Raw genomic sequence first — 26,129 nt, 5'->3', positions numbered from 1 at the left:
ATATATTTTACAGAAAAGTAAACTCTAAAATTGAAGTGCCCAAAACTAAATCAACCAAAGAGACATTGGCGTTAGTATAACTACACTAGTCAATTTCTTTCTTTGGGTCTCAATTTCTTTATCTATTAATGTTTGTAATTGGATACTCAGTGAGTGATTACATTTCTGCGAGAGTTTTTAGTTTGTGAGACATTCAGAAATGTTTCCTGAATGGCAAATATTTGTCAGAAATCACTTCTGAATTATGGAACGAAGTGTCCTTGGCTAGGTAGGGTTGGGATACTTAGGAATCACCAGGAAGTCTCCCTTAGCAAGAATACAGGGAGCAAACAGCCCCAGTCTCTGGGAAGCAAGGGATGATGGAATTCTGTGGTGTTTGAAGGTTTAAGAGGAACAGCTTTTGACCCCTAGTGTAGGTGTGTGGGAAACCCTGGTGGCGTGGTGGTTAAGTGCTACAGCTGCTAACCAAAGAGTTGGCAGTTTGAATCTGCCAGGTGCTCCTTGGAAACTCTCTGGGGCAGTTCTACTCTGTCCTATAGGGTTGCTATGAGTCGGAATCAACTCGACGGCACTGGGTTTTTTTTTTTTTTATTATTTTATAGGTGTGAGGGAGCCCTGGTGGTGCGGTCGTTAAGAGCTATGCCTGCTAACCAAAAGGATGGCAGTTTGAATCCACCAGCACCTTGGAGGCCCTATGGGCCAGTTCTACTGTGTCCTATAGGGTTGCTAGGAGTCAGAATTGATTCAAAGGCAATAGGTGCGTGAAGGAGCGCAGTGGTAAAGTGCTTGGCCTCTAACTGAAATGTTGGCAGTTGGAACCCACCAGGCGATCCTGGGAGAAAGGTGTGGCAATCTGTTTCCGTAAAGATTAAAGATTACAGCCTTGGAAACCCTAGGGGCAATTTTACTCTGTCCTATAGGGTTTTTTTTTTATAGGGTTGCTGTGAATTGGAATAGAGTCTATGGCAATGGGTTTTATGGATATAAGTGTGTGTGTGGAGGCAGGTGGTGGTTCTGTGTCCACGAGGTACAAATATGAGAATCAGCTTTGACCCAGGACTCACAGGCCTGTTAGGACCGGAGAAGGTGGTTGTGTGCGTGAACTAAAAGTGCCCAACACTGGCTTCCATCATATGCAGGTAGTCTCCAACTTATGATGTATTCAAGTTACCATGAAAGACACTGACAATATACCGTAGTACAAGCAGAATGCAGAGACTGGATATTGAAGTACTTTGTGGTTGGATTGCAGAAAGCTGTTAAGATTTCTGTTAAGATTCTGTGGTAGGAATTTGGTAACTAAAGGTCATAAATGATTGGGGAAAAAAATGGAGAGAGAGTGAGAGCAAGCCCAATACTAAAACGTTGGCCTTCAGATACTAAGTATAGCACTCACTAGGAGCCTGGGTTTTGGCAGCCTCAGGGTAGCAAAGGAGCAGCAGCTTTCCTAGGACTGGCTAGGGAACAGTCATTATCAGTGACATCATGAGGCAGCAAAAAGCAGTCGCAGCCTGGCAGAATCAGACTTAAATATTCTTCTGTAGCAACTGTAAACCTACTAATCCTGTGCGGCATATTCTCCTTTTGGGACCTGAGTTGTTTTTTTTTTTAACAATCCTAGAGTAAGGAAGGAGGGTGAAAGCAAACCCTCAAAGGCTGATAATGCCGAGGACTTGAGCAATTAAGTAGGAAAATAAAAGATATTTGTGATGGTTAAGAATTGTGAGTCAACTTGGCTGAGCCATGTTTCTCAGTGTTTATATGTGATCACTCCCATGATGAAATCTGCTGCCAGTAGCCGATCAGTTGAAAGGGTGTTTCCTTGGGCGTGTGGCCTGCATCTGAATATAAGTGGATGTTCCGGCTTTTGCCCTCTCTGGATCCTGGAGTGGCCTCCAATTTGTCTGACTTCTAGTTCTTGGGACTTGAGATAGCAGTTTACCTGCTGATCTTGGGATTTGTTGATCTTCACATCTGGTGAGCAAAAGCCCTGCTCTCCAGCCTGCTGATCTTGGCTTCACCAGCCCCTACGACTACATGAATCAGGAGAAACCTCTATCCTGATCCACAAACTTGGGATGTTTCTGCCTCTACAATCACAGGAACTATTTCCTTGATATAAATCTCTCTTTTTTCTATATATACTTATATGCTTTACTGGTTTTGCTTCTCTAGAGAACCCAGCCCAAGATAGTATTTGACCATTTGTACCATGAGTTTGGGGAGCAGTCCATACTGTTTACAAATAAAACGAGGGGATTGCCTTATCCTCCTGAGTGGATGCTGCCAATATCTCTTAGGGTGGAACATTAAGACTCTCAGTCATTAACAGAAGAATGCGAGCTAATACCTGAAGATAAAATGATAAAATTAGAAAATCATCATTATTTAAGGTCCCCTCCCCCAAATTATGGATTCAAGAAAAGACTATCAAGGGGTAAAATGCTGTTAGGGAACAGGATATTCACATGGTATTAAAGTATTTTTACTCAGATTACTTTCTAAAGACAAAGTGGAAATGGAACATTTACAGTGGAAAGGTTTAGAGACATCATCTTACTTAAGTAAACAAATTTAGCATCACCAAAATTGAAGCAAATTGACATTATGTACCTCAAATAATACTAGGCAGTAGAAACTAGACAACATCAGAGTCATGAATCTAATCATGAAAAAACAAATCAATCCAGACTGTGAGTAATTGTACAAGACAGGTAGCCTGAACACTTAAGAAATGAAATGTTTTGGAAGAAAAAATGGCAAGAGAATTACTTTAAAGGAAACTGAAAAGATATGATACACAAATGCATTATGTGAATCTTAATTGGATCCTGGATCAAAAATAAAAAGCTCCAAAGGGCATTTTGGGGACATTGGAGATTTGAATATGGGCTATATACTGGTTGATATTAAGTAATCAGTGTTAAATTTCTTGGATATAATAATGGTTTTGTAGTTATATAGGAAAATGTCCTAGTTCTTAGGTGATAACATGTTTTAAAATTTAGGGTAAAAGTCATGATGTCTACAACTTATTTCCAAATAGTTCAGCAAAAATAAGTATGTTAGGGGTGTGTGTGTTTGTGTGTATGAGAGAGATAAAACAAACATGGCAAAATGTTAACAACTGGTGAATCTAAGTGAAGGATATATGAGTATTCATTGTAATAGTCTTCAACACTTCTGTAGTTTTGAAATTTTCAGAGAAAAATTTGGGACAAAAGACATCATAATTTGCTTGTGTGTTTATTTTTCAATAAGTAGAACTGAACAAAGCCCAAATTTTGTTGGTTTACCTTTTTGTAACTAAAGCAGCTGTCTCTTTTATTGATTATAAGCTACCTATTTCCATCAACCTTGGTTGGCCAGAAATCATAGTATGAAGACAGCTTATAGACCTCAAATTTCTACTCTTTGCCTTACATATATATATACAGTTGTTGTTGTTATTATTGTTTGAAGCCAAGGTGTAACATTACTTCTTGGATTCGATATTGTTTGTGGCATAAACTTTAGCATCACACTAATATTTTTGAGGCTATTTTCTTCATATATACATTGGTATAGACAATCGCTCAATGTTCCTTTTTTATGTAATAATTTAATGACACAGAGATACCTATTTCACTAAACTCTTTTATCTGAGAAGTATTATGCTTAAGTTCTTAAGATCTTAATACCATATAACAGAAGTATCTGCTATTTTTTATTTCCCAGAATGTACTCTTATCCAATTGGCAACAGTATCCAAAGTTTTCTTGGAGAGACGAGTGCTTTCCGACTCCAATTGGCAACAGTGTCCAAAGTTTTCTTGGAGAAACGAGTGCTTTCCGACTCATCAATGTGGTTACTGTGGGGCTGACTCTGGCCCCTGGTTCCTTTGGTGGACACGTAACCAAGGTCTGACTAGTTGAGCATCACACCTCCCATGGCCACAGCGACTGCTTTTGAGGTTGGCACATAAACAAATCAAGCCACTCAGTCAGCATTTTGGAACTCTTGAGCAGAGAAGGTATCGAACCTCAGAGTTAATGCTGGTAGGATTTAAACTTAAAGCTGCTGGCTGTCACATTTATTACCATATAGAGTATGCATGATAGTGAACACCATACAGAAGAAGGCCAAACTAAGGGATGGAGGAAAGCAGAATTCTGATTACATCATATGAGTCCCTGGATCTAGCCATGCGCAGCTTGATTAGCATAATTTTTCAGCTATGTGGCTCAATAAATATTAATAATAGTAATAATTATTTTCCTTAAATCTGTTTGAATTCTTGTGATTTACTACTAAAGAAACTTGGTTAATACGATGGTATATGAAATAATCAAATCTAAAATTTGGCATTTCTGATCTTTCTAACCCTAATTATGATGAGAAGTCTCCTACTGAGAATATAAAATTATTACACAAAGAGGTGTGAGGCTGGGACAAGGATCAAAAAGGACCCAACTTACCCTTCAGTTTCCCAGACAGTACTTTTTTAAAGGCATAAAGAATGCTATAGTATGACAGAGGAAATAAGTAAAGCATCCTCATTTTAAGAGGAAATGCATTTTTGTTCAGAAATGAAAAGGGTCCTCTCTTTTACTGTCAACTTGTTTTTACAATTTTCTGTCTTGCTATATCTGAACTTTTGTACTTTGAGCATTTTTTTTTAATTAATCTTAATTTGTTTTTGCGATTTCCCTCTTTGAGTTGATATCAGGATATTCCGTTCTGTGACCTTGTGTTGTGCTGGTATCTGATATTATTGGTTTTCTGACCAAACAATTTCCTTTAGTATTTCTTGTAGCTTTGGTTTGGTTTTTGCAAATTCTCTAAGCTTGTGTTTATCTGTAAATATCTTAATTTCGCCTTCATATTTCAGAGAGAGTTTTCTTAATTTTGCCTTCATATTTCAGAGAGAGTTTTGCTGGATATATGATCCTTGGCTGGCAGTTTTTCTCCTTCAGTGCTCTGTATATGTCATCCCATTGCCTTCTTGCCTGAACTTTTGTACTTTATTATCGAATTTTCATTGGTAAACTTCTTTGGTATGCTGGCAAATTATCTACGTGAATTCAAATCACAGAAAATACATTTTCTTGTTTCATATCTTCTGTTCGAAACATAATTGACATTTGTATGTGCTGGTGTTTCAATATTTTTAAGGCTTTGAGGTGGAGTCATATTTACCATCATCAACATATTCTCTGGGAGGAATATGCTTCCTTATTACATCATGATACTGGACAAACACAACAAATTGGTTTGGTTGATTCTTGCCTTTTATGTGACTCAAAAATTAAAAAAAAAGTCTAGTATGGTGACCTGCTGAAGGTATCGTTTGTATTTTGTTTTTGTTGCTTTTAGTAAGGGATGTTCTAGGAAGGCCCCTTAGTGGGCTTTCTAAGCATGTGATTATCTTCCCTGGTGGAATAATCAGTGTTTAGAGGATTAAAGGGAGAAGCTGGTAGGTAAATTCTTACCCGGAAGATAATTTGCATCTGGGTTTTTTATGTTTTTGGTTTGAGGAACTGGGGTTGTGATGGTGACTTCCAGGCTGAACCATCCCTCTACAGAGATCAGATATTTAAGGAAATGATTTTGTGTGCCCAATAATTCTTTTTAAGGCTCAGCTACTCTCTATAGGATTATGTTTCTTGAAGATGGTTCATACAACACCTGAATGCAAACCACCACAGGTCTTTGGGCTCCAACCCAGATGTAGTGAATCAGAATCTCTGAGAATGGGGCCAACAATCATCCCTTTAAAAGTAAGTACCCCAGTCGATTCTCATCTACACTGAAATCTGAGATGTACTGTTACAGACTGTATTAACTTTGAGTTTCATCAGCTTTGAGCTTTTGGGTAGGTGACAGTCTGGGAAATAAGCCCTAATACAATGTCTATGTCTTGCTTTGCTGGTCAGCTTCTTCCATATTCAATTTACATAACATTTGGGTGAAAGTTTAAAGATGCATGGGTATTTTGAAAAAGAATATGTTGATCTAATAAACTAAGGAAGATGGCTTAGAAAAGATTTTATGCATATTATAATTCAGGAACAACTCAGCAAATGACAAGCTATTATTTTAATTTCTCAAAATTATGTTCTCTGGATAATTAAATGTAAATATATATATTTGATATGTATATCAAAGCACAGCTGTCTCCCTTTGGTTTTTTAACAAATCAATTATGCCCATTTTAATTATCCCCTTTAATACACTGAACAGAGCCCTGGTGGCACAACGGCTAAGAGCTACAGTGACCTACAGTTGCCAACCAAAAGGTCGGCAGTTCAAATCCACTAGCTGCTCCTTGCTAACCCTATGTGGCAGTTCTACCCTTTCCTATAGGGTCACTATGAGTCAAAATGGACTCGATGGCAAGGGGTTTGGTTTTTTAGTACATTGAACAATTAAGGCATTCTGATCTTGGTACTAACAACTATATCAAAACACCTCAGACCCGTCTTATCTCTTCATTTACAAACTATGATTTATATAAAAATATAGCTATCTACTTGTCGAAAGTATCAAGGTAGAATAGCCATTCTCAAAGACAGTGGTTTTCAAGGAGAGCTTACATCAGAATCACCTGGGGAAATTTAAAAATATGATGGATGCCTGTATCCCACTGTAAGCCAGCTAAATGAGAATCTCTGAAGGGATTCTAAAATTCTTCAGGTGATTCTCCTAAAGCCAAGGCTGGGAACCATTCCTCTGGGCACTTCCCAATGTCTCAATAAATGAATCTCAAACTGACTCAGTAAATGAAGTTCAGCAAACTACAACAATCAGTGGAGAGATCGCCTGAAGGCAATGCAGTTTGCTCATTTATAGTCTATCATCTTTAAGTAAGCCAGGTGAGAAAAATAAGGGTGCAGAACTAGGTCAGGATTCTAATGCCCCCAGTAATTTTTTTTTCCCTTCAATTTCCCTTTTTATAATGTCGTGATTATATCAAGGGGCATATGTAAGAAACAGATCTATAATATGTATTCGTCTTTAGTTAGAAGATTCTTAGGAGCAAATTCTTTCTGGTCTTCGTATTAGGAATACTAAATGTTTAATAGACTCATAAATTATGCAACTAATCAAGTTTTATTTAATGAGGTACTAGAAAGTTTGGAGGCAAATTTGTTCTCCATGAGCAGGTGTAATAGGAATTGTTCCTGTATCAATTTTTCCATTTTAATCTTTGTTTTTCCTTTTTCTTTCTCACGTTACAATTTATCACTTTGATCTATATTTTGCATCCATTAAACCATCATAAAACTGTTTAGGAACAAGGCTAGCTGTAAATAACATAAAAAATTGTAGCTAATGGCCCCATGATTAAATACTGCACTACAAAAGATGGCTTTTTGCTAGTCAACTAAATTCCTCAATGTAGGCAAATTTGAAAAGCATCAAAGCCAACCTAACACGTACCTTGGGCACTCGACATTAATTCTGATGCTGAAATAAAAATATACACGTATTCCTCACTTATCGACTATCTCATTATCTGACATTTCACGTTTATAACAATAGTAAAAAAATCTACTATTGGACAATTTTGTGCATTAACGATGTACGTTTGGCAGTAAGGAACACCAAGATGTGAGGTGAGAGTAACACTGGCTGTGATGGCTAAGGTTATGTGTCTACTTGGCTGTGCCATGATTCTCAGTGGTTTGGCAGTTATGTAATGATCTGGTCATCCTCCATTTTGTGATTTGATGTGGTCATCCTCCGTTTTTTCATAACACTGATTTTTCACATGATGACTTGATCTTCGGAATATAACTATGCTGATAAAGTGAGGAGTGGGTGTATAATATATGAGGAATACCCCAGCACACATCAAAACAGTGTTGTTATGACACTCAATCAACATATCTACCACTGATGTACAAAAAGGAGAATAAAGGAGGGCTCAGGGACAGGAAAGATACAGTCTTCATTTGAGAAGGAAGAAGGCAAAAATCATAAAGAGGTGAAACTTCTACTTGGGGAGCATACCTAAATTAAGTTTTAACAAGAAGTTGATGTAAAGATACAGGAAGTAAAGAAATCTTTCCATCAAGGGAAAAATGGAAATCTAGGTTAAGTTAGATTTTTTTTTCTAAATAATACAGATGGAAGATATTCTAAGATTTTTTTTTTTCACAAAGTAGTGGTCAGTCAATTAAATCTCTAGTATTCCACAAACTAATAAGAAAGATGCCTGACTTGCAAGCAGGCCTCTTGAAGAAAAGATTCTAGAGTCTGATTATTATAAAAAGCAAAATTATCAGGTGCATACTAAATTGCACTGATAGACTCTGAAAAAGATGTTTTAAACATAATTTATAATCACTGTAATAGATGAATAGTCCAATAAACAAATGATGTTTGCGTAAATTATTTTTCTTGGAAAACTATGAATAGTAACCTATACTGATAGATTCATTTACATATGTAATTTGAGACACAGGTTTCCTCTTAGCTATGATCACCTTTTATTAAAGTATTTGCCCTCTGACTGATACACAGGCAAGAACCCTGTTTAAACGTTAAAAGAAAGTCTGGTTTTACATATGTATATAAATTCTTAGTCTGGTATTCAATTTATACTGGCTACATAACAAAATATCTTCGATATTTTATACAACACATTTCTTCCGGCTGAAGACATTGAGAAAGTTTTACTATATCTGTGGTTTGTGTAGTTATTACAAAAGTTGTATACAAAACCTTGCAAATATGCAAAAATTGCAAAATACACTGACAGCTAATGCTCTGAAAACACTTTATTACACAAATTACATTCAGATTCTGAAAATAGTGTTCTAACAGTGTAACCATCTAAAAATAAGACATCCCAAAAACACACCAACTGAAGAAAACTAAAAAAAGAATTTAAATAGAGACTTTTTTCTTTTTCTCATTGCAATATAATGTTAGTGATTTTAAAAAAATAGAAGGCGATTTAGCAGCTTTATCGTCATGTAGCACAAAGTTTCTCTTTACTGCCACAGGCTGAGAATGCTGAACAGGAAAGGCACCAAAGAAAGACATTGGCAATGGAAGTGCTATGGAGAAATACTGTGTTCAAGCAGAGAGTGGGGTTATTTACATCCACAGAAAAGTCTCAAAAATGTAAATGAGCAAACATTCCATCATTTAAATTAGTACTGTGATGGAAGAAGAGGACTGTTTCTCTATTCTATGTTCATATAAAGAAAATGGCACTGTTATGAACTTTCAGGAAACTCCTCAACTAGAAACAGAAGCCAACCAAACCAAAAGAAAGTAAATAAAATGTGTACAGTCCCACATAGACTAGTTCAGTTTACAATTAAATACACAAAACTTTAAACGTGCTAAAGGGAAGGAATCTGGCATACTTGGTAAAATCTCGCTCAACCTAAATCAAAGCCTGGTTTTCAGGAGGAGGAAGGTGCCGGCATGGGCAGAGGTGCAGAATACTCCTCTTCTGATTCACTTCCGTCATCCTCGTCTTTCTCTTGGTCACTTCCCTCAGTGCTAAGGCGATCAAACCCTTTTCGACTGTAACCCTTGCGGCTTGCGAAGAAATTTCCAAGGTTTAAGCCTCCAGTTCCTTTTCCTAAGTGAAGCAAACAACAATGCAGAATTGAGGTAAGGTTTGCACAAGTGAGTCTCAGCTTCCTTGTCAATTCTTAAATGGTAAACAATGTCAGAAGTTGGGGAATGAGAAAGGACAGATACACGAAAAAAGAAAAAGTGGCATACAGAGAAACTTATCCTCCAGAGCCAGATAGATGCTACTCTACAGACCTATTAAAAGAAAGGGGAGAAGGAAGTGCCTCAGGACTGTTCCTCTGCAGGAATATTTCAGATTCATTTTCACCTTCTGCTTTTTCTAGGCTCTCTGGCTCCCTCGTGCAGCTCTTCATTTCAATGACTTTATAAAAAGGTTATCTTTACCATTTTTTTTTACCATGGCAAGCACGGACATACTGACAGGAGTGACAGAAAATTTACTAAAGACAAATGAATTCAGATAAAAGGCAGGGGAAGAGAATTAGATACTGCAGAATGGCAAGGTGGAAGAACAAAACTGGGAAATCTGCTGCCAGAGCCACATACTTTAGTGTACGTCTTGCATTCTGGATTTGACACTGGGAGAATGGTAGCGCACACGTATGGAGTTCAATTTCCAGAGATAAAATATGAAATATTTCCTTGCTGTTTAAAAGGCATGAGCTTTTTGACTCTGAACAAAACTTGAAGTAAAGGATTCTAAAAGGTCACAGGCATACCTCTAAGTCTTCCCAGCACTCTTCCTGAGCTTGTCTCGAGTTTGTGTTCAGAATCTGCTAGACAGAGATGGCACATTTCAAAATGAGTCCCAATCACCCTCCTCAATCCATAGGCTCAACTTATAACAGAAAATGCGGAATTTATACATAATTAACAAGGCCCAGCTCTTGTCTGCATGTAATTTTAAGGAGGGGGGGGGAGAAAAAAGACAATATATCATTATGATATAGATAAAAGCCAGAGCTGGGTTTGACTCCTGACTATCTTTTATAGAATGCACAGTGGAGATAAATTATTTCCCTGAGCCTCAATTTCCAACTTGAGAAAAGAGTGGTCAGGGACAATCCTTACCTATCTGTGAGGTTTAGTGATGTGCTTAGAACAGTGCCTGGTGTGCACGGAGTAAAGGCTCAGTAGTTTTTTGTTGTTTAATTTTATTAAGATAGAACTAAGTTTCCAATAGTTTATAAAAATTTGAAAGTTTTGGTTTTTGTAATTCAGGAATATTTGTCTTATGATTTGCTCTTTCCATTAAACACCATACACATCCTGCTTGAGAAGCCTTGGATCCGTGCCTACCATTTCCCTGGGAAGTCAGCCCCGTCGTTGCTGAGCGCCGGTTGGTCGACGCCTACTCGGGGCGACCGTAGGGGACAGAACAGGACTTCTCCGCAGGGGTTTTAGGCTGTAATACATATGAGAGTAGGTCATCAGCTCTTTCTCCTGAGGAGCCTCTGGGTGAGTTCAAACTGCCCGCCCATGGGTTAACAACGGAGTGCTCAGCCACTGTGCCAGCAGGGCTCCTTAAGTAAGACGTAAGTGAAGGTAAAGGAGAAGAAATGTGGAGTATTTTCCAAGCTCAAAAGGGATCCCAAAGCTCCCATGGGGCTGCTTATGTCTGTGAAAGATCGACTCTCTTTTCTTAAAAGAAACTGGGCTCCCGATATTTCCATTACTTCTTTAAGGGCTGTCAGGGAAGCCAGGCTTGGGGTTCTCATATCTCTAACCAGGAGTGGAGGTAGTGACATGCAGAAGGCTAAAAGACAGAAAGAAGATGGAGGAAAAGCAGAAGAGTGGATGGGGAAATAGACAAGAAGGGAAGAAGAATCTGGTAAGATTATAACAAAGAAATTAGACTGTAAACTCCACAAGGATGGAGGACATACCTTAGCTTTATATACCCTACTCCTAGCACAGTGTCTGATATGGAGCTGATACACTATGAAAGAAAGATCCTTTATGCGATTTTCTAGAAACCTTAGGATGGACTGGATAAGATCTATGAAGAACAAATGTTGGAAAAAGGTGAGAGGCTGAGTTACTTTTTGAATTAGACTGAACCATATAAAATGTTTTTTTTTTTTCTAAATAAAAAATGGTTGAATCATGGCAATTTCATATGGTTCAACTTGGCTCCTCCATCTTTTCAACACACCTGTAAACTCAGCATTCTGAATCAGTGCCATGTCACAGGTACTTAATAGCGAATGGGAGAGACCAAACCTTCTTGGTTCCCTAACCACTCCGTCTCAAGTTTGAGTTGGTTACCACCATTCCGGCTACGTGTCCCCATGTCTCACACATTTTTATCCGTATATTTCTCTATTACTGCACTTAAAAAAAAAAAAAATTTTTTTTTGCACTTACCACCCTCTATTACAATTTGTATGTGTCATCTATTCTGTGAACTACATTTATATATTCATTCATTCTTTCATCAGGTATTTGTTGAACCCCTAGTGCCTGGAACTGTTATTTGTGCTGGGGACATTCAGTAAACATAACATACAAGACTCTTGGTCTTTTGAAACTAATATCTAACTCCATAAAGACAATGACTATGTTTATTTATCTTTGCCCCCGGCTTACCACATTTCCAGACACATAACAGGGACTGAATAAAAGTCTTTTTTGTGAAGAGTTAACTGTATTTTTGCAGAGTGTTACCAGTTTTTGGATCAAAAGCACAAAAAAGTCCAAGAAAAACTCCATTACACAACTTGTTAAATTGAATCCTCTGGTTTTTGTTTCCACGTCCTTTTCTGTGTCAAGGTTTTGCCCTAGGCACTGCATGCTTGCCACGGCCACCTTGGTCTGAAACAGGATCAGATGTTGTTTCCGGATAAAATGCTGCCTCTCACCCCCATCCACGGACTCCTTCCCAGACGCAGCTGTAGGCCCTTACCTTAGGACCTGGGGATGCAGATAGGGGGACTGCTACTGAGTGGTGAGAATCGCTGGTCAGGTTATTTGTTTATTTAAATATTTATTTGGATGTCCTGAAAGAAATTCAGCTCCTACGTCCCATACTGTAATAATGCTTTGAGAAAATACTGACTTGAGTATTGAACCCTACCTTTTTCAGTTAAGGAAGACCAGTAACCTATATTATAACTATTTAAAAACCACCAAATGGTTTATTATAGAAATAGTTCGTTCTTTGAGAAAGTTGAAGTTTAGGACAGGATCTTTTATGATTTCTTATGACTTTTATGTCATCACAATCATTGGTAGTATTATTTGAGCACTTACTAGGTGCCAGGTACTCTGATAAAATGCTTTATACACATTATTTCATTTAATTCTCATATGCCCTTGTGAGGTAAGTATTTTATCCACACTTTTCTTTTTTTTTATATAGATGAGAAACTGGTGGTTTAGAGTGATTAAGTAACTTGCCCAAGGTCATGGAGCTAGGAGCTAAAGTCAGAATTCAGTCTGATGGAAAAAATAAATCCCAAAATAATTGGGCCAGGTAAGGCTGGGCCCATTCCTAACAGCAGGGATTTCCTTCTCTTCCCTGACCCCTCAGCTAATTTACACTGATACTACTTGTCTACACAATTTCACATGGGGACATTAATTGGGCTTAAACCAGTTGCTAAAAGGCAATATCAAAGGTTATATTTTAATCTAACTATCCCAATTTCAGAGGCTCCAGATATATTTTCTACTGTGTTGCTAACTACAGACAATACTTGGAACACAGACAATAACATCAAAAAAAGTAGAGCATTAAAAAAAAAAAAAGACACTGAAAAAAAAAAATCACAACCAAACTCCTGAAAGTAATCAGGCCAAACACTCTTCCAAAGGCAGGTTCTAAGTTCAAGGGGCTCATTTTACTTGCCTCCAAAGGCCCTTGATTTTTTCCACCGAATAAGTATGGCAGTGGTCAGCAGGACAACCACCGGAATAACCAGAAGGGTTGTAATGAGAATAACGGACACTCCCGAGCCTGGATCTTTGAACACTTTCTGTTTCTCTTGCATCTTCTGAAATTCTGAGGAAGTGGGTTTGTTCTCCATTTTGGTTTCAACAATTGCCTCGGCTTCTTCAGGGAAAGAAGAGTTCACAATAATCAACTGACTCAAAGATTACAAACCCCTCTCTCCCACCCGGACCCAGTCAAATGAACAACCGCTCACAAAAAACTTGAGTCTAAAACACGTGGAGTTCATGTTTTAATATCTGAATCTACCAAAGTAGCAGCAGGTATTGTAATTGGTAATTTCCCCTGAATGGTTTCTCATCTTCAAAATGATTTTCCTTGGTTCTATCCTTTACTCCCTACTTAGCTACAATTCCACAAAATATCTATCCTCCTTTGGCATTTTCCCAAAGTTCAAATTAACAGGCAGAAAGATGTAGGGAGAAGAATTGGTGCGAATACTGAAGTCAAACAAACCTGGGCTTAAATCCCAGCTCTCCTATATACTAGCTGTGTAACTTTGGGCAAGTTACTTACAATTATCTGGGCCTTAGTTACCTCATCTGTAAAACTATGATAATAATACCTCTTTCATAAAACTGTTAAATGTAAATGTCTATCACAAAGAAGTTACTTAATAAGTATTTGTTTCCATGTATCTTAGATTTACGGATCTTTTTCATGTCCACTGAATTACTGGTACACCACATACTATTAATTCAAGTATTATAAACTAAAACCAAAAACCAAACCCATTGCTGTGCAGTTGAAAGTTCTTTTCTGAAGTTCCCAGCAAAATATAAGTGTAGACAGATGCACTGTCTATACTTTTGTTGTAGATGAAAATAATTTATACAACTCTTCTATGATGTTGGCAGGTATTGCATAGGTGTCAGTCCTAAAATATTGTTTGGAAATGGATGTAATAAAACTATATAAGCTGTTGCAGGGATCTTAATAACTACCTGCTTGAAAATGATATTGAGCCTTGAGACATTCTTGCCCCCAAGAAGTACGTGTGTGTGTGTTTGCACAGAAATCCTAATGGTATAAATGCTAATAAGAATTTCCCCAGCTAAAAATCACAGCCATGTTTGTCAAAAGGCTCAAAAGTTTTCTGAAGTTTCAATTTCTTGGTGTGCCCTTTTGCGTTATGATAGAGAATACACTTCATGGCCTCATGGAAATGTTGACAAAATGGCTGGCAAAAGTGGCTGAACATGGTCAAGAAAATCCTCAGTTAATATTTAATATATGTAGACATGACTTAAAAATTTCTGAACACTTTTCCAGAAAGCATTTCTCAAATTATTTGAGACACTGTAAACACCATGATAAAAACAAATGGTAGATTCCAGATTTTTGCCTCCACACCCTAAACCAGCCTTCTTCATAGTCTTAATTATATCTATTGGGCACATACACCTTGTCAGGCATTGTTCTCATTTAATCATCACACCAAGCATATAGTAGGTAATATTATTATCACCATATCACAGATGACCTCCGTTTTTAAACTGTTTGAATCCGTAGGAGTAGACCTGTAGTCGTCACTGCCTTCCCTATACCATGGTTAAGGGAAGGCCATACTTTCTTTTCTTTTAGCTACTCGAGTGGCTCTTGAAACTTGAGAAGGAAAGAAGAAAAGGTACTGGCCCACAGACCTAAATGGTTCAAATTAAAGCTTTCTGAGTCTTAGTTTTCAAGAGAAAATTAGAGTAATATGTTCCGATTCTTTCTGACTGCTTTTTTTTTTTTTTGTCTTTTTCTTTGTTACTATAGAAAAAATATACAAGTTGCTTTATATTTAATCTCATTTTATATTTAAACAGAAAAATGACAATAAATAGCTTGACTTTCAAGAAACTTGTTGCCATTAGTGGAAGGGTTTGTTTCTGTTTGAATGTGGTTATAACCTAAGTAAATAACTTGCATTTTCTACTTGTCATTCAGTGGGTTTACTTGTACCCAAGACAATAGTTGTATCAGCTATATGTAGTTTCTTTTATAAGGTACAGCCAGGATTGGGCTCTATTAAATGGAAAGATGAACTATGGATGAAGTAGACGACAGACAATGAGATCAGTTTACCATTCATAAAAAGTGTCCTGAGAATGAGGTAATTAATGACTTGCTAAGATACACAGGTGACAGTTTAAAAATTCTTGACCCCCACACACCTTGTGGTGCTTTGAGCATCATCTACTAGAAACACTTGAACATTTCAACACTTGGAACCAGCTGAAGTATGTTTAAATTTTAAAAGATACTCTGTATTTTAAAGGAGGTTAAAATTTTTAAATTTCCCAGATTAAAAAAATTAATAAATGTTGCTGTTCTTATCCCTGCAAATCCCTCAGAACACTGTTTCTGAAACTCTGATCTCACTGATAAGTTATGTGACCCTTCACAGTGGGATGATCAATGTCATCAATGGTAACTTGAATTTGGAGACTTAACATTTATCTAGAGGATTATTAAATCTGTGAAGTTGTTCCCCTTTGCTTTTTTGTAAAAAGTAGTTTTAATTAAGCATTAGGATTTTGATACAAGATTTCAGATATCCAGCATGATTTATATTTATTCTTGTGGGGAAAAAAAAAAAAGTATAACCACCACCACACTGGTTCAAAGAGGGACAGAACAACTTCACTTGGGTTTAGGTATTCCTAACTTATTTAGATATTCCTCACTGTCACAGTAAGACATTTCAATCATATTTACTATTTAAGCTGCTGGGTTCCCTCCCAAGGCTGGGAGGTTTTCTGAACAGACACAGTGGTATGTGCTGAGAGAGGAAATGACCTACAGGAAAGCATCATTCATCCTTCCCTGGCCAGCCAAGATGAGGTCTGCTTCACTGGGCTGTTCTCAGTAAGTCAACCAGTATAATCTAGAATTTTGAGGTGGGATATATTAAAAAAGAAATGGTTTGAGGCCGCTGTGAATTCCAGAGGTTTCAGTGTAAATTACAACCATTCACAACCTACAGTTCTTGGAAGACTTTATGGTGGCTGAATTGATGGTACCCACCTCCCCCTCCGCAATACAGTAACAGTGATTAAGAGCACAGGCTTTGGTGCCAATCGGACTTTAATTTAAACCCTGGCTCTATCACTTACTGTCTCAGTAGTAATTCTGATCCTCAGTTTCCTCATATGTGAACTAGGGATATAATAGCAGGTATCACATGGTTGGTGTAAGGATTACATTTGATCATGTTTGGATAGCTTGGCGCCTATTGTTTGTACTCTATAAGTAATCCAAAAGCCAGCTGCCATGAAATCAATTCCAACTCATAGCGACTCTCTGTGTGTCAGAGTGGAACTGAGCTCCATAGGGTTTACAGTGCCTGATTTTTTTCGGAAGCAGTTCACCAGGCCATTCTTCCAAGGTGCCTCTGGGTGGACTCAAACCTCTAGCTTTTTGATTAACAGCTGAGCTCATGTGAATGCCACTCAGTATTGTCACCTGAACAAAATCTCTACAAATTCCAAACTATTGCTATGTATTTATTTTATAATATCATCTTACCCCTTTTAACCTTGAGCCGGCTATATTTTCTGATCTGCCTACATAAAATGCCTAAACTCCCTCTTGGTTCTTGCTTCTTTTCATCTCTTTCCACCTGCTTTCATGAGAAAAGAAAACAAGTGAGCCTAAGGTTAAGTCTGAGTATCTAGGAGAATCGCTTGTAAAGCAACTAATAATGGAATCACTTTGCTACTTAAACAACAGGGGCACCTCATAAGAAACCCATGGTGAGTTCTTAACTATAAATCACATGTCAAAAACCTTGCAGATGGTAGAAAAACATAAACAAATATAAACCGATCCTAGGAAAGGGAGAAAATGATTTCACTAGGATTCCAAATGTACCCAGTGGTTGTTTATCAGCAGCTAAATCCCACTTCCCCATACTTGATATTACATGTCAATCATATACGGATTTGCATATATATGTATGTATGTACATATATATACACACATGTCTTATCTCTCCTTATAGACTTGTAAGCCTCTTGAGGCCAGGCACAGTTTCATTTCCTTTGGACCTTACACCATAGAAACAAAAAAAAACAAAGCAAAACAGTTGCCATCAAGTCGATTCTGACTCATAGCAAATTCTACATGTCTCAGAGTAGAGCTGCACTCCAAATGGCTTTCAATGGCTTTGATCTTTCAGAAGCAGATCTCTAGGTTTTTCTTCCAAGATGCCTCTAGGTGGATTTGAACCACTAACCTTTAGGTTAGGAGCCAAGTGCTTAACCGTTTGTACTATCCAGGGACTCTTACACTAGACGGCTCTCAGAAAATGTTCAGGGCCTAAATGGTACTAAGATGTGGGCTCAGGGAGCAGCCAACTCCTATATGCCCCTATAGCATTAACACACCAAAGATATTTTTCACTCCTTAATAGAGTCCATTAAAAGAAAAGTCTTTCCCAATACTCTTAAAGGTATTTTTCTGCTCGCTTGCTTGCTTGAGGTTAATGTACTTCCAAAAGAGACTAACTTATTTTCCTCTCTGAATGTCTCTGGCTCACTGATTATAGATTCCTTACACCCTCAATCACTCTCCATCACTTGAAGTCAGTGAACCTGAGCTCATTATTACTACTACATTTATCAGCAAATGCAGTGGCAACATGCAGGTTTAAAGATTCAGTACATAACAGAAGTCACGGATAATTGACCAGATTATATTTTTTAGCCTGATAATTTTTTTTTTTTTTTAAGTGCAATCAAGAGCCATAAAAGAATTCAACACAAATAGCCTTAGGTTTCACAGTCCTGAGAGGACGCTGACTAACCTTTGATTTCCTGGACCTCAATGCCAGCCTTTTTAACTGATCGATGTTCCATTTCTGTAACATAGAACAGGAAGGACAGAAAAAATCAGAATCCCTAAAAAGAACATTTAAAAACAATTTCAATATGAATTTCACTCAGTAGAAAATGCTTCCTTAATTAAATATATTATCATCTTTAGAAAGAGTCCAATACAAGCTACTAATTATATACCAGATCCATGAATCCTGGATTTATACTTTCTAAGGAAAGTTGAAATAATATTTCTAAGATCTTCCTATTTAGAAGTTTTTCCTCTGGAGTTCATAATAGTGTATTATTAATGACATATTAAGTAGTACTGTTTTCATATGGCAACATCTCAGACTTATCAGTAGTTCTGCCATCTTGGATTCCCAGTCTTCTAGCTGATAGAAACAGATTTGACTGAGCACTAAAAGGCATATATATAAGAAACTTGTTCATGTCTGATGGCAGTTTAAGTGTCGCACAGGTACTATTTTCCAGATTCATTATTTGATCGCACTCTGGACCGTGCAGAGGGTTTTTCTATTTTAAAGCTGCATGCTGTATTAAGTGCTTCTCAGTCAGGGGATGTATCTAAACTACTTGGGGAACCCCTCCCAAATACACATATTACCACCCCTCTTCTTTTTATAGGTGCCAAGTGGGATCTGGCTATGCGTATTTTGAAAATCCTCCCCAGGTCTCCCAGATACACATATTTGTTCAGTACTAAGCACTGGAGTGGTACAAAGAGCTCCAGACTGGAATCTTAATGGGTTCCAAGTATCATATTTCTGTCTTTAAAATGAGGATATTGGCTAGATTTCTTAAGTCTCACCCTTCTTTCAAGGTATCTATGCATTTTTGTTCTGAAAACCTGGGTTTTTTTACACAATTGAGAATTTTCCATACATCTTTGCTTTCCTGTCTGCTCATGCCTTCTGGAGAGAAGGCAGGCAGTAGGAGTGCTACACTTTTGAGAGGAATGTGAGCTGCTGCTGGGGTGCAATAGTCCATGGGCACCTCTGTACACTCAACCAAACAGGGGCCTTATTACAAAGCGGTAAAAGTTACTCAAAAGAATGATTCTGAAGACAGTGGTTACCAAACTTATTTTGGCTCCAACACCTGTACTGTACCTGATTAAAGTTTTGTGACTACTCCCTCCTCCTTTGATTGTTTGGAGCCTGGCATATCATAAAAGCATCTCTAGATCTTAAGGGTCATGGCCTAGTAAGCATTCAGTGCTCTTCAATTTAGACAACTTGTGTTTTTTGGTATGATAAAAAGCCAGTTGCCATGGACTTGATTCTGACTCACGGTGACCCCATGTGTGTCACAGCAGAACTGTGTTCCATGAGGTTTTCAATGGCTGATTTTTTTGGGGAAGCAGATTGCCAGGCCTCTCTTCCAAGGCACTTCTGGGTAGACCTGAACCTCCAACCTTTCAGTTAGTACCCAAGTGTGCGAGGCTAAGCTAGTATACTTTTTAAGAATTAAAATACTGTCTAAATTGCAATTAGAAAACCCTAAAACTAGCTGGTTTAATCCTAATAGAGCAAAGCTTCTGTCCCCAGGCAAATTTTTGAGTTACATGAAAATGTGAGTATTTTGGGAAAGCAGAAGCCTAAATGGAAAATGCAAAGTGCTTCCTGTTTGGGATATTATGTGTCTGACAGATGCTGGTGTCCCCAGATGTTCGGCAGCTACTGAGATCTGAAGAGCCATGTGGGAAGTGATGCCTGTGTGGAAACAAGTCAGCCCCTCTGCCTTGCCAAAGCCTTCTCCTCCCTCTGGAACTAGGCTGGATTTACCATTGGCTTTCAATGTAACAGACATTACTTCAGGCATTGAAAATTTCCTGTGGAATATCTGTGGAAACAAGAGGATAACTGACAGAGTAAAAAAAAAAAGATACGTCTCCTCACTTTTAAAAAATTAATTTAATCCTTGAACTGAACACCAAGCAGGTCTTACAACCACTGCCAATTTGTACCTTGTTTTCCCATTCCTATCAATAAACAGAGAAGAGAAATGCAAATTTTTTGTTCCAGCTGTTTTCAAGCAATAGAACTGGGAAAATATAGACAGTGATGAAATAAACAGCATACTTTCAGTGGAGATGAACTTCCACACGGTGTTAGTGTGAGCGTCTCCAACGTACACTGTCCCGTCTTCAGATGCAACGATATCATGAGGCATGTCAAAGTGCTGCCAAAACAGCAAGCCATACATTAGGGTGGTGAGCCTATCCTTGAATCCTTCATGAAAAGGTAGAAAAACAAAAAAACAAAGCACACAACAAAGCAACAGGCACATCACTCAAATCAAAGCTACAACAATTCCCATCACAGCAACTCTAGGCCAAAGGGTCTATTCATTCAGTGGGTACCAAATCTGTGTCAGGCGTAATTCTAGGCTCTGGGGAATGCCAAACCACCCTTACCACTGATTTTCAAATATGTTAAAAACCAAACATTTACAAGTGAATTATTTTATCAGTGTTGTTTACTTGGTATTGTATCATCTACTTATTTATATTTATTTTTGCCTTCATGTTTCTTCTACCTTTTAATCCCTATCAAATTTGCCTGCTTTGATGGGTACAAGTCGAATAGACCAGGTATTAATTTATGCTACTATTCCCAGCAAAGGAACCCTGGTGGTGCAGTGGTTAAGAGCTCAGCTGCTAACCAAAAGGCTGGCAGTTTGAATCTACCAGCTATTCCTTGGAAACCCTATGGAGCAGTTTTACTCTGTCCTATAGGGTCACTGTGAATCATAATCGAACCAACAGCAACAGGATTCCTATCAAAGCTATCCTATCCTTAAAAACTATATGTATATTACTGATAAGAATAATCAATTCAGATTCAGGGCATTCCGGTTATTTCTGAGCACATACCAGGAGATATATAACAACATGGGTTTTACATTCTCAAGTCCAATTTCTGCAATATTTTCAATCGGCAAAGAAAACAAATTGAGTGTTACCCCCAAGTACTTCCTGGGCTTTTGTATCTACTTCAGATACTCAGTGCTTTCATATGTCCTTCCTTATGACATATCTCCATTTCAAATTATTATCTTCTCAAACATGAGGACACAGAAGGCAGGAGAGCACTTTATGTGACTTTCTCGGGGTCACCTAGCCAGTTCAGTAAATCAGGGTGTGCAGGACAGCACTTTATGTGACTTTTTGAGGTTACCCAGCCAGTTCCTAGAAGAAAAGGCTTAAACACTATGCTACTGACATTTCCATCTGTCTACTGAAGCCTACAAAGGTGCCATGTGTCCTCCAGTAGGCAGGATGTAGATTATTTCTTTCACCTTTGAGGCCAGCAGGGCTGTCTGAATGCACAGTTCTCAAAAATATGACTAGTGAGTATGAAAAGGAACACTATCAGACTGTGGGCTTATCAGCTAACATCTGCACATCTCGGTTTGCTGAGTACAAATGTCATCAACGAGACAAACTACTCTTCTTAGCTCACTTTAGGAGGGGCAGAAGAATGCAGTCTTTGGAGATACTACTGTGCTTTAAAAATCAGAAACAGTTTTTCATGTTGTAAAGAAAAATGAGAGCTGTGCCAAGGAGGTTCATTCCTTCATACCATCCAATGGGCTGTGACAAATGTTCAAGAGAAAGACAGCCAGAAATCAAAACACTACCTTGTTGAAATTTCACAAGCCTGTTGTTAAACGTTCATTTTTATTTTGGGTTCAGCTAATGGGTAGCAACAGACTTACAAATAGGTGGGAGAATAGAGATGAAGCAGGAATGTATGAACTATTTATTGGCCAAGGACTTTGCTTTAAGTAAATCACAACAACGTGTCATAAATTCAAGGCTAAAATTACAATAAATCTTTATCAGTGGTTCTCAAACTGATTCAAAGAGCTAAAGATTCTGTTGGAAAGATTTTGGGGCCATTGTAAGGGCTCAGGAGGAGGCTTAGTGGGTAGGACTTCTGGACCTCCAATCAGAAGCACTTAACTGTAATGTTAAGTGTATCATTTCTGTATCATTTAAAACAGCAAAATTGCTTTTAGCATTTTGGAGTTGAAGAGACTCAGATATATTCCAGTCCAGGCTTTGCAAATTCTTCTCCTGAGGTACGTCTAACGAAATGAAATTGACAACAGAGATGAAAGATAGCATCCTTCTGGGGCATCCAGGGATACAGCCCAGGGCAATGTTTCCTTAAAATCTTACATTAAAAATTCATGAGAAATTTTTGATCTTCTCTATATCATAGCCATGTTTGCTTTAATACAAAAATAATGCTTACTTAATATTAAGTATAATGGTTCTTCTAGGAAGATGTATCATGTTTATTTTGTGGCTTCATATGCCCTTTAGCATACCGAGTGTATTCCAGGGATTAAAAAACCACAGTATAATCCAGTTTCATTTATCAAACGAGGGTACTAGCATCCAAAACATAGAATGCTAAGTAGTTATGCATATTTTGGAGTCAGACAGACATGAGTTTGAGATCTAGGTGAGCTACTTGATGTGTAGCTTTGGAGAAGTAATTTAACCAGTGTTAACCTTTCATCTTAAATGTTGTGATTTTAATCTCTGTTGTGAAGGTTCGAGAAACAACATGAATCTGGGCTTGCTGTTCATCCTTTGTGTATGTGCATGTGTTTTTTGGAGGGATGGGGATCATGCCCTTCCTTTCCAACATGAACTGTCTTGAAGAAGAAAGAAAACAAAAAATATCAGCCTGAAGGATGTGTGGGAAAGCATATGATGAGGTGCCATTTCTCTTTCCTGTGATTATGGGGAGGTGGGTGAGAGAATTGGGAGGGTGATTGTGTTTTTTGTCCTCTTGTTTTTTTGACACTATTTAATAGAACTACCTTTTTTATTGTCCTATTTTCCCCCAGCTTCCCTGCACAGACATAAAGATGAAGACAGTACACTCAGACATTCATATTTGTAAAAGAAACTGATAGTAGAAGAGGGAGAACCAAAATATACTTGGAGAACAGGCACAGACAGAAACATAGACACATTATGTAAAACTTTTTGACCTGAAAGACAAATCTCTTCTTACATAGGAGTTAATACATCACATTATTTTCTGTACCCAAACTTATTCTTTATGATTATAATTAAATGAAAATTCTGTGAGATTTATAAATTGATTTCAGTTTACTGAGTTAACACAAAATAAATTTCTATGTCCACATAATATCAAGTTTTGTTTACTTAAAGGAAAAGCAAATTTCATCTTTGAGTTAGGCTTTTTTTTTTTTCTTTTCATGTTTGCTGCATTAACCCATATATTGTGACTCAATCATCACTGAACATCCAAGGAATACTGATGTTTAGGCACACTGCTTTCTGAAATTTTAATTCGGAGCTGTTTCCGTTTTTAAGAGTGAGGATTGTTTAGGTTCTAGGTTTGTACTTAGCAATTAGTTTTAATTTCTAGATGCATATTTGAATTAAAAGTTAACACCCTAGTTTATACAGTATGTTATTATTAAAGGAACCAGCAAGGCAAAACTCCATTGAAAAAAGTGAAGACCTTTCTTTCTCAATAGATACGAGGAGGTAGTACAAGAGGCAAAACAATGAAGATCAGATAATCACTACGAATTTGAAACACCATGGAAGTACAATATGTCTTTTCAATATAATTTCTTTCTTTCTGAAGGGTATTATGTTTTTACATTTGATTGATTATTGCTTTTCAGGTGAAATTATTCTATGAAAAATTTTATTTGTTATGTATAGATAGAAACCCAAAGAAAAAATCTGTACTGGAAACTTTAGTTCAGATTCAGTTTGATTCAATTCACATGGTATAACTTTAATATTTGACTAAAAGCTCTGTTGAGGGAAAGGCTGTATCTTGTTCTGTTAACCATTATTATATTCTCGTACCTAGCATAATACCTGATACAGAGTAGGTACTTAATAATACCTCTGGAATGAAATTTGATGATAAACCCCAGGCTAGTTGCCAGTATTTCTCACAGAATAAATTCTAGAAGATTGAGGCATTTAAAAAGTTTTCTTTTAATCTAGCAAACATGGTATCTTAAAGAGTAATATAAAAATTATTATCAATATATACTTTGTCCAGTGGCTTCTCATAGTTGCATTTTGATTTAAGTAAAGCCAATAAATCATCACGTTTTGAAAAACAACCTTTATTTGCAGCATTTTAGCAGGCTGAATTTTGAAAATTGATGGACTACAAGCATGTTGATATGGTGTATATAAACATTCTGATCACTGTGGCAATCATACCGCAGAGAAAGTAAACTGGGAAGGCCATGCTGGTCCCTAGTCATTATGTTTGTAAAAAACATTGTTAAAAAAAACAATGGGAAACCATTTATGAAGTCAAAACTAGCCTTTAGTCTCTTGCCTAAACCAAGTCCTTTGGACTGGAATAAATCCCATGAAATGCTGTTTTCAAGTCCTGCTGCTCAGTATTATCATAGCAATAAAAAAGCAAACAATATTTCTGCTAGATCTGAGAGAATTATTAAGTACAATCTAAACTACTGTGTTGTGTTTTTTTTTTTTTTAAACTACTGTGATGTCTTTTCTATTTAACAAAACCAAGAAAAGCCTCATTTTTTAAAGGTATTTTTAAATACAGTTAATTTACACCTGTCGTGGTATGCAAATTCTACTAAGAACCTTAGAATTCTACATAGTGTTAATATGCATCTGAGGAAATTGATTTAGGAACAGACAAGGGCATTTATTTATTCAAGATAAAGACATTCTAACAGGACACTCCCATCAACCGAGCTAAGAAAGTTATCAGAGCTACTTAAGTTTTTAAAAATTATACTATTACAAATTGAATGTCAAGATTCATATTTTGGTCTTATTCTCAAAAAAAACTGAAACCTAGGCAATGCTTATAAATACCTTGCGTACTGGCTTGAAGATATCTATAATCTCCCCACTGGAAAAGTTCATCACAAATCCTTGTACAGGCTCTTGGTCCCCAAAGTAAGGCTTTCCATTCACCGCAAAGAGCAAACCTGTGATAATATATTCAGTTAAGTTTCCTTTAAAATATGGTCAACACTGGCTTTCAAACGTTTTAAGTATGAACATTCAATACACGATCAACAAATGTAGAGTCAACCTGATCCCTATAATTGGCAACAAAGCTAGAGAATAAAATACTTAGCGAATGTCTCCTTCTGAGTGACAAGATCAAGGGTGAAGAAGTTAGAGGGCAAACATCCTTGAAATAGGAAAACCAGGAACTGGAAAGCCTGTTCCACCTGGGAAGCCTGGAAAATTCAGGAATATACAGACACGTATAGAAAAATAGATGTAAATATAGATGTCACAGGTATCCTAAACAGGTACTGGGAAGAGTCTGAATATTTAGGCTAATCATTTTAGAATATCAGTTTCTTTTCAACCACATGTAATATCTGCCATTTTAGAGAGAAATCAGAAATATGCAAAGAAATTAGTGAAAGCAGAGTAAAAATAGAAGGGTTAACAATCAGAGTTTGAAAATGTGAGATGATTGTTCCAGATTATCAAAGACATGTTTTCCCATAGTTTGTGATGATGCCGTGAACATTCCTTAGTAAAATTATACTTCTCAGTACAGTACTGCTCATTCAAAATATGGGAACTGTGATGTTTCAGTTACATAAATACTGCAGAGGATTGAAAATTACCAGTTTTCAAAGAATTAAAAGACAGATATATATACAACACTAAAATAACAGGCAACATTCTTGTCTTTATGCACTGTAGGATTCTTGATGCATCATGCTAAGAAAAGGTCAACACTATAAGTATCAATTATTATTGTGCAATATTATAGACAGAATTC

At 37.2% G+C, this 26,129-nt stretch overlaps 1 protein-coding gene across 17 annotated transcripts in view; it reads right to left on the bottom strand.

Annotated features, from left to right (window-relative positions):
* Positions 1-8,443: 8,443 nt before the first annotated feature.
* Positions 8,444-26,129, bottom strand: part of PAM (peptidylglycine alpha-amidating monooxygenase) — a 338,929-nt gene continuing 321,243 nt past the window's right edge. For 5 of the 17 annotated variants that reach the window (XM_049871501.1, XM_049871490.1, XM_049871495.1 and 2 more), the window contains 6 exons: positions 25,196-25,311; positions 20,400-20,499; positions 18,285-18,338; positions 13,391-13,594; positions 10,260-10,316; positions 8,444-9,583 (listed from right to left, as the gene is read on the bottom strand). In XM_049871501.1, coding sequence (XP_049727458.1) covers positions 9,402-9,583; positions 10,260-10,316; positions 13,391-13,594; positions 18,285-18,338; positions 20,400-20,499; positions 25,196-25,311 — 713 coding nt within the window. In that variant the 3' untranslated portion in view covers positions 8,444-9,401. The remainder of the gene's footprint in view (positions 9,584-10,259; positions 10,317-13,390; positions 13,595-18,284; positions 18,339-20,399; positions 20,500-25,195; positions 25,312-26,129) is intronic. The other 12 variants (XM_049871520.1, XM_049871560.1, XM_049871525.1 and 9 more) reach the window with 7 other exon arrangements.

The sequence above is a fragment of the Elephas maximus genome, chromosome 2 (genome assembly GCF_024166365.1).
Source record: "Elephas maximus indicus isolate mEleMax1 chromosome 2, mEleMax1 primary haplotype, whole genome shotgun sequence".
NCBI lineage: Eukaryota > Metazoa > Chordata > Mammalia > Proboscidea > Elephantidae > Elephas > Elephas maximus.
This window is presented reverse-complemented; position numbering and strand designations above follow the sequence as displayed.